Here is a 9,880-nt window from a genome sequence, read left to right as displayed (position 1 = left end):
ATCATATTTGTTATCTTTATTTGATTCAATATTCTTGGAGCATATATAAAGGAAGGAAGACACAAATGTGTTGAACCAATGGGAAGCGGACACGCGAAGTCTCTTTGGTCCACAACCACCATTATCTCATCAAACTTCCTGTGAATTTCCTAATCATAAGTTCATAACCATAACCCACGAAAAAAAAAAAGACGAAAAGAAAAAAAGGAAACGAGGCAAACGGCTAAAAAAGCAAATGCCAAAGAACATTGTGACTGGGACCCCCTCCCATCAATGTTATCTTTATTTAGCCACAAGAATATGAAGAGCTTATCAAATCTCAGATTTTCTAAGCCCATCTTGGCTTTCTCCTGTGTAAATGAAGCCAAAAACGAATTAAAGAAAGAGAAAGAGAACACTGGGATTCTCAATCCTGCAAATAAAATGACTTAGTTTATAGTCTTAATTTCGAATTTGGAATATTGAGAACTAAAACTTTTGTTACAGACTTACATATGAACTCCATAAGTTGTTGAGGTGAATCAAAGTTGTTAGACCTAACGACTCCTATCTAGTAAATAGTGAGTTTGGCAAAATTAGCTTGTAAAGGAGAATTAAAAAACATAAATAAGTAAAGTGTACTCTTTCCCTTGTTCCAAATTCGATTGAGTCGTGTCTTTAACGTTTGTATCATTTATCTGCTTTTTCTTTCTTTCTTTTAAGAATTATAAAATTCGTACACATTATTCATAAAGAAAGGGTTAACCAAGAAGGCAAGAATACACTCATTCGATAACATCACGGCACGGTTCTCATTTCTTTAAATTTTTTTTTTCTGTCAATTATGACAATTGTACCGAAACAAAACATACAAATCAATCAAAAATATATATTTTTTTCATCATTATCGTAGTCATCATCATCATCAACCACCCATTTCCGGGTATTGAGAAAAAAAGAAAAGAAACATAAAATGGTGTGTACATATAATATAATATGATGTTTGAGTTGTTGTGATAATTAGAAGCAGTAATAATAACGGAATCAAACTTTGAAGCACCAGGCATGATGATGATTATGGTGGTGGTGGTGGTGATGGAAGTGGTGAGATTTGTCCCTATGAATGATATCCTGGACGGTGCGAAAGTGTTGGACGTGGCAGGGTATGGTGATAGGTCCTTTCTGATCGAAACCGTACTCGTCTTCAGCTTCTTTGAGGAGCTGCAAGAAGAGTGGGTGGTTGAAGTATATAACAGGAATAACAAACCTCTGTTGCTCTTCTCCTTGGCCCACCATGATCGCCAAGCACCCCTTCGGTATGTCCTTCAGATCCTCCTTCTTCTCGTGGTGGCTGAAATGGAGATGCGGTATGTGAAGGTGAAAACTCATCATATTGTTGTCCTGATGCTTCTGGTGGTTAACGCCTCCAGTCACAAACCCCATAAAATCAATAAGCTAAAATAAGAATTGAAGCAGCTAAAATACTAGCTAGCTAGCTGCGTAGATCTGTGAATATTATAAGAAGACGGAAGAGAAAGGCCAGGGATCAGAGGCTGATATGGCGAGGTTAAAGAGAGTTAGAGAAGAATCGGTGAGAGATCTTGGGATGTTGCTCATGTTATATGAAGAACAACCAAACAGCACCTACATAACACGATAAAGAAACAACAATAATGAACAAGAATGAAAGAGGATTTGCAAAGCCTGAGGTTGGGATCTTTATATAGTAGTGTGAATGTGAATGAGATTGTTGTTTTCTTTTTGGTGAGTCGTCACGATGCTTCTAGGGTTTCCTTAATTTGTACACAATACACAGAATTATTATATTTAATTAACCCAAAAATATCAGGAGAGGGATAGAGCCTAAAGTTTTGGAGGAGTCATAGCTTCATTTTCATTGGATGGTCGTCTAGGGTGGGATATATTCTGTGCGTAAATAAAAGTAAATTTAAAGCGCTTTTTATTTTTTATTTTTATTTTTTATGTGGACAGCTGGGAATTTGGGTTTCGCATGAGGAACGCAGGCCACATGAAATGTAAATGTAATTTGCAGGGTAAATGCGTAGAAGAATCGCTAAAATTGAATTAATAAATAAATTACGTCCAATTGTCCAAATATCATAGCCAGAATGTTCCAATATTATATATATATATATATATATATATATATATATATATATATATATATATATATATATATATAAGCGTAAGACTTTTGAATAAATAAAGAGGGATATTGTGGGTTACGCCACGCTCAATATACACGTCACAATTATTCTCATTCTCCTTTCATTGCTGTTCTGTAATTGTGACGCAGTCTCTCGTAGGAACAAAGAAAAAGATATCCACCTTCCTTTTTTTTTCTTTTTAATTTAAAACATTTTACTATATTGAAATACTAGGCAAAAAAATTTTGATATGAAAGCAAAATAAGTGATATATTTTAACATGGTAATTTTGGGTGTTTTTTAAAATTGTGGGAGTACACAAATCAGACCCTCCAATTTATATTGAAAAAGTTGAAAAAAAATTCAGAGTATACAAATCGGATCTGTGTTAAAAATTGAAAAAACTCAGAGTACACAACTGGAACATGCAAGTTCTTTGGTCATGAAATTTTGAAATCTGAAACATGGAATTCGGACCCTCCATTTTGTTTGTTCTGGATAATTTTTTTTTTTTACATTCTGAGGGGCACAACTCGCAGGATTCGAATTCTGTTTTCACTGATCCCACAACGAGGTGAAGCACCCCTCCTCCCCATACGAGAGTTCAACACTTCTTTTGTTCCATATTCAAATTAAAAACTCGAAATACTAATAACCAAAATAGTTGTTGTAAAATCACTTGTAAATCAACGAATTGATTTTTTAAGGATATAAACGTGAATGATATAACTTTCGGCTAACATAAATTTTGTCAATACGTATCGCATTTTTCAGTGTTATTGTTATATATTATGACATGTTACAAAAGAGTTATTAATGAACATTTTTAAGAACTAAATTAAACTCTTAACACTAAATTAACTCGTATATAATTAATTTTTATGAATAAAAAGATAGCGAAGTAAACTTTCTGCGCACTTCAGTGACGTATGACGTGTCACAATTCACAGCATAGTTTACATTTCATTATTTTATTTGTTTATAAATCACATTTAAATGGGTATGACTTCATTACATGATAGCGATTATATACCGAATTAAAAAATTTTATAATCTATTATCTATTATATATTACTAATTTTGCAATTAAAATATGTCATATGTTATTTTTTTATTTTAATTAAATCAATTTTTTTAAATTAAAAATTTTTTTTACTTCTCTCTTTCTTTCTCTATATCTTTCATTTTTTCACTCAATCTATCTCTCTTATATATCATTATTAATGATTAATTACAAATTTGACAATCAAAATATATAATATGGCATTCTCTAATTGCATTCAAATTAAATTAAAATTAAAATATTAAAATTAAAATATAATTATATTATATATTATATTTATATAACACTAACTAATTTAATAACTAAAATGTATCACATGACACTCATTCAAATTTAGAGAAAATATTTTCCTTCAAAATTAGTAAACCTGCTTCTTACATTTTCTTATCTACCTTTCTCTTTTTTTCTATTTCTTTCTATCCTTCACACTCTATATATAATTTATAATTTATATTTTATATTAGTAATTTGACAAATCAAAATATATCACCAGATATTTTTTTATTATAATTAAAATAAAATTTTTTCTTAGCTTCTAAAATTAACAAACTCCCTCTCTCATTCTTTTTTATCTTTCTCTCTGTTTTCTCTCATTATCTATTTTTTTTCTATTTTTTTGTGCTACAAAAAATAAAATTAACAATATAATATAATTTTAAAAAATTTATTATATGCATATTTTTTTATTTAATTTTAAATTTATCTTTTTAATCTATATTTTCACTTATTTTTCTTCAAATATTTATTACATGTAATTTAGAGAAAATACTAATATTGTGATTAAAATTTATTAGAATCAAGATTCAATTGTTTAAAAAAATAAATAAATTTGAATTAATTTCATAACTATCAATATAATTTTTTTATACTAATATTTAATTATATTTTTATATATATAAAGTAAAAAATATTATTTTTAAATAATAAGTATAAAAATTAATTATTTCTATTTGTACAATAAACTTAGCACCTAATTAAATATAAAAATATATACTTTAAATTCGTTCAAATTTTAGATAACAAATCTTAAAATTAATTATTAGTAAAAAATTAAACTTTTTTATATGAATATAATAACTAAAAATTTTATTATTTAATTTTTATCTATAGAGACTTTAGTCTTTTTAGTCGATAAAAACTTTTATCCTTTATGATTTTTTTTGTAAAAATAATTTAATACTATAAATTTTTTTAACTATAATCTATAAAAATAAAACTGATGTAATTTTAAAAAATTTATATTTTCGTAATATTATTACGAGTAAAATACCAGTTAATTTCTTATGAATCACCAAGTCCAACTTATCCATGCTAGCATCTAATGTCAAGTTACTTTCATAATATTTTAATTAATTAATTTTGTTACTAAAATTTAATTAGCTTTCGGTGGAATGGTGATTGCATCGATCGCTAATAAAAGAGAATAAAAATGCTTAATGTTTTAAAAAAATAATATCATACTATTTTTGTATATATTTTTTGTAGTGTAAAAAATAAAATTACTATAAAAAAGTAGTATTTATAACTGTTTTGTCGATTTTTAGCAAATCGATAGTAGTTCGATTTTAATGGTTTAGGAGAGAAACCTATTTCTCTTTTTTGCGAATACCAATTTTATAAAAGTGCATTAAAGTTTCTCAAATTAGACAAGAATTAAAGAAAAAGACTGAAGGAATGAAAGATAAAGATTTTAAAAGTAAAATTGACTGAAATCAAAATAATTTGCATTGAATTTAAATAAAGCGATAAGTTGCCTTTGATTGAATCAAAGAACTTTTCGACATAGAAATTAAAGATGTTGAAATGTAAATTTGGCAAAGAAATTAAATGGTATTTGAAAGATAAATTTACAAGAAAAGTAAAGTGTGCGAAAAATGTAAATAGAGAGTAAAAACAAGTGCAAGGAACTCTAAAGAAAATTAACTCGAAGCAGACTCAAAAAGTCTCTGAGATGTGAGCGTGCGTGAGTAATTTCTAAAGCAAAGTTCCAACCCTTGTGACTTCGAGCCTTCTAGTATTTATAGCCATTTTCTTAACTGATCAATTTGAAATGAAAATCCCACGTGTGTGAAAACACAAGTAACCGTTCCCACTCTTTCGCCTAATCATGTAACAGCTGTAGAATAACCTTCGATTTCAAAAATCTTCGATCCTTTTGCTCGAATAACTCCTCGGTTTACTAAGTTAATCGAGCTCTCACTCAACATCCCTAAATATGTCTCTTTTGACACCAACTTCTCTTCCGAAAGCTCACTTAACAATTTGAATAACCTTTTCCTTTATTTATTTATGTTGACTAACAAATTGCCACCTAAGATTAATGTGTTTGTTTTCGAAATAATTTCTTGGAAGACAAAACACTTAATCCTGATTTAATCATTAACAGAAATTACCTTAATTAATCATAAATGCCATTCAATTTTTTCATTAACTTTTCACCCGTATGACACCACTTCACCTTCTTCGCAAAGTTAGCTCTTTCTTTTGAATTCTCTTATGGAACAAGAAATACCTCTTCTTAAAATTAAAATTTCTTACCATTGTCTTTCTTCCGGAATCCTTATTTTCCACACTGTTATCTCTTCTTTCACTTCTAGACTCCTTTTTTCTCTGCAACTGCAATTTCTCCTTCTCATTTCTCACTTTGACCAACAATGACTTTCCCTTCAACCTGTGTTGCTGCACAAGACAAGGGCAAAAGTCCTATGGTCTAACCTCAGGCTCCCCCAACCTTGCAAATACTCAATCAAATCAATGATGAAATTATTGAAGATCCTCAACCTCAAGTTGATGACACAATGATTCTCATTCTGTTCAACATCAGTGATGAAATCCATTGCTTTATTGGCCTTATTCAGAATCTAGAATGGGCACACAAACGTATCCCTTACTTCCCTAATGCACAAGGAAGACCTGCTAATCAACCAAGACCTTGTCATTTCTTGTTTCATTAATTCTCAGAAACCCTTCGGGAACAACCCTAAAATTACTCCTCGAGGGGCTGACTTCAGGACCTGGCACATGCGTCTTGAATCGGAGAAAAGTGCTGTCTGTAGGGCTCTTGGCATCTAGGACCTTTTACGACTCTCCCACTTTACACCCATAACTCACCCCTGGATGATTGGGGCGGTGGTCAACTTCTGCAACAGGACCACAAATAACTTTTACCTCCCTTGTGGGATGATTGGCCCTTCACTCCTAGACGTGGCTGCCATTACTGGCCTCCCAATAAACTTCTCCGAGTTGACTTCTGATGCGCAACCGAATCGGGAGTACATGATCAACCACATGACTTCTTATAGTGAGTTCATCATTCAAAACATGGGTAAGGAGAATGAACCTGTGACTGATGACGAACATGTTGCATTCCTATTTGATCGGCTGAATGCCATTATCTTCTGCTCTCGAAGTGTCCAAATGCAAAAGCTTTTCCTCCCTCTAGCTGCCCTCTTACACGAGGAAATAATTTCAATCTAGCCAAGCTAATCCTGGGACATCTATTTGAAGAACTTGGCCTTTTATTCAAATGCCTTCGAACCCATTCTTTGATCAGCATAGGAGGTCCCCTCTGGCTTCTCTAGCTCTGGTTAAACGCTGTTTTCGAAAAGTTTATGCTAAAAGATGGGTATAGCTCATCTGATAAACAGCACATTGAAGGATTTCGATTGACTTCCTTCCAACTAAACTTCCCAAATGCCCAGTCAACTGAGGACCGTTTCTAGGCTATTTTTTCTCTTTTTCATTCTTGCAAGAATTTTAATAATGTTGATCTCAATTTCACTCCCTTCCTACGTCGAAATTGCGGTCCTGCATGGCTCGAATGTCTCCTTTTTCCAAATGACGATCAGGAGGATGAGATTGCCAATAGAAATTGGGCAAATTTACTGGCTATTCAGTTGATCCCAATTGGGCTGCCACAACACAAAAAAAAAAAACAATTCAAGGCAACTCTCTATGCTCCTCATTGCACTGCCAGACAATTGGGCTTCTCCCAAACTATTCCAACTCCACTCCCTCGAAATAGCAAACCTTTCTATCACGTTGAGTTGGTTTCGAAGGAAGCGCTCGATATCTGTCTTGACTCGAATCAAAAACAAAAAACGAACTACAATCACCTTTTTTATGAGCATAGTTTATACATCACCAAATCCTTTTTCGACTAGTGGACTACATATTTCTCCAAGTATGGTCGCACCTTTGAAGAAATCAAAAATTCTGCCATTCGAACCATCCCAACTACTGAAGGTTCTCCAAGGAGAACTTCAAAAATAAGGATCGATGCTGGAACACCTTCAAGACAACCACGAAAGAGGAGTCATCAAGCTCCTACAAGAGCTTCCAGAAGGGTAACCTTTTAATCAACTTCTTCAAACTCTTTCTCGATTGTATTCATTTGAACATATCCTGACTTCGATTCTTTCTTTAGTAACAGGTTCAATCTTCGAGTGAAAGCTCCTCAGAGGGAAGCGAACAGCCCACACAAGATATTCTTGTTGCTGCTACTTCTGATTCAGATGAAGATTCAGAAACTAAATCGGTCCCTCCATTAGTCCGAAAAAGATCCCTTCCGATAATTTCATATCAATTTCAAATATATCAACTTGATTGAGAAGATTTGACCTACTAAGTGTCTTATTTCAGACTGAAGCCACTGCTCAATCAACTTCTTCTTCCTTTGCCCCCAACCAATTGACACAACAAAATCAATCAGAAACAGAGCAATAGGAATCCCACTCACTAGCTCAAACTGTCATATTTGTTGAAAGCATACAAGTGATTCTACCAGTTTCAATCGGGACACAAGTTGTTGATTTGACACAAGAGCAACCTTTACCATCGCAAACTCAAAACATTGACAATCCTCCTTCTCCAACCCAGGCTAAAAATCCAAATGATTCTCTTATTACCCCTGACTCTGATTCGCCTACTCACGTCCCAGAAACCATTCTTTCTCCTCAGAAAACTCCAAGCCCACATAAAAACACTGAGCCTTCAACCCTTCTTGGTCCAGAACCACGTTCTAAAATTCCTGATATGCCATCTCAGCTGTCTGATATTGACCTTGCTAGATTGGTTGCCTTTTTGAACCAAATTGTTCAAGAAGATGAAGTACCGATCTCAACTCCAACTCATACAGGTCCTTCTACATCCAGCCTTCCCTTGGAGCTTAATCAAAACACCCGTGGACAATTAATCACTCTTCTGAAGCTTTTATCAAATCCACCCACTTAATGGACTGGCAAAACAAACTTGAATTCACTTCTCTCTGATATCTTAAGTTTTTCTATTGAATTTTAGGTTCCACCTCAATTCTCTACTATAGCAAAAGAATTTATAAGAATTTCTAATGATTGGATCACTGTCCAAGAGAAGTTACAGAAAGCCAAGAAAAAGGTTGCCAAAGTTAAGACTAAGTTAGAGGAAGCTAGCAAAGTTCTTCGACCCATGAAGGCATCATACAAAGAATTCGATCTAAGGATCACTCAAGCCTTTACTGCTCGAGCCCATTACGACAAACAAGAGGAAGAACTTGAATTAGAGTTGGCTCGAATCAATGAAAAGCTAGCCAAAATAAAAAAGAGAAAAGCTGATATGACTATGCACTTGGTTACAGCTCAAAATAAACAACAAAAAATCTTCAAAGAACTCTGTATTGTCAAAGCCAAGAAAAAAGATTATGAGAAACAGCTTGACAAGGCTCAGAATGAAGACTATGAGCAAATTAAGGCACTTTCTGCTCTGGACAGTGAAAGAATCCAACTCTACTCTAACTTAGCAGCACTCTTGGCACCTGATATTTCATCACCTTAGAATATTTTATATGTATAATGACTTTTTTTTTATATTCTGACTTATTCACTTATATTATTAATCTTGATTCAGTATACATCGATATTTCTTCAAATACTTTCCATTTTTCGAATTAATCACATTCCCGGAATCAATATCTTTAATTTGATATGCATTTCCATAATACAATTCGATTACTTGAAAAGGCCCTTCCCAAGTATGGGACCACTTGCCAAAAAATCTTGATTTCTTTTCCATCAGCAATACAACATTCAAAACCAACTCTCCTATACTGAAACATTTCTCTTTTACTCAACGATTATAACCTTGAGCAACATTTTCCTTTTGTCGAATCGTATTCTCAAGAGCCAAAACACGTTCGGAGTCTAAATCATTTAATTCATCATACATTGCATTCCAATAATCATCAACTGGAAACTCATCTTACCTCAAAATCCTCAATGTATTGAGATTAATTTCTAAAGGCAAAACTGCATCATGTCCATATACTAATTTATAAGGAGAAGTACTTGTTGATCCTCTTGGTGAGTTTTGATATGCCCACAATACCTGACTCAAAGTCTCATGCCAATTTTGAGGTCTGCTTCTGATCTATTTTTTAATCAAACTAATTAAAATTTTGTTTGCCGCTTCGACTTGCCCATTGGCCTGAGCATATTAAGGGGTTGAAGTAACCATTTTAATATTTTTCGAAGCTGCAAAATTCTTAATTCAGTGACTAGTGAACATAGTCCCTTGATCAGTACTTAATGTTTGAGGAATTCCAAATCGATGGATTATATATTCCTTAATGAAATCTATCACTTTATTTTGCCCAACCTCTATCAGAGGAACAGTTTCAACCCACTTCATGAAATAA

At 32.8% G+C, this 9,880-nt stretch overlaps 1 protein-coding gene across 1 annotated transcript; it reads right to left on the bottom strand.

Moving 5' to 3' along the window:
• Positions 1–767: 767 nt before the first annotated feature.
• LOC148581007 (auxin-responsive protein SAUR32-like) lies at positions 768–1,835 on the bottom strand. The gene has a single exon (XM_088508783.1). The coding sequence runs from the start codon at positions 1,420–1,422 to the stop codon at positions 1,024–1,026; it is 399 nt and encodes a 132-aa protein (XP_088364909.1). The 5' UTR covers positions 1,423–1,835; the 3' UTR covers positions 768–1,023.
• Positions 1,836–9,880: the final 8,045 nt, after the last annotated feature.

The sequence above is a fragment of the Arachis ipaensis genome, chromosome B10 (genome assembly GCF_059453495.1).
Source record: "Arachis ipaensis isolate K30076 ecotype BB chromosome B10, ASM5945349v1, whole genome shotgun sequence".
NCBI classification, from domain to species: domain Eukaryota; kingdom Viridiplantae; phylum Streptophyta; class Magnoliopsida; order Fabales; family Fabaceae; genus Arachis; species Arachis ipaensis.
This window is presented reverse-complemented; position numbering and strand designations above follow the sequence as displayed.

Bases quoted from the DNA above. Each gene is read 5' to 3' on its own strand.
- LOC148581007 (XM_088508783.1), bottom strand. From the start codon at position 1,422: ATGGGGTTTGTGACTGGAGGCGTTAACCACCAGAAGCATCAGGACAAC.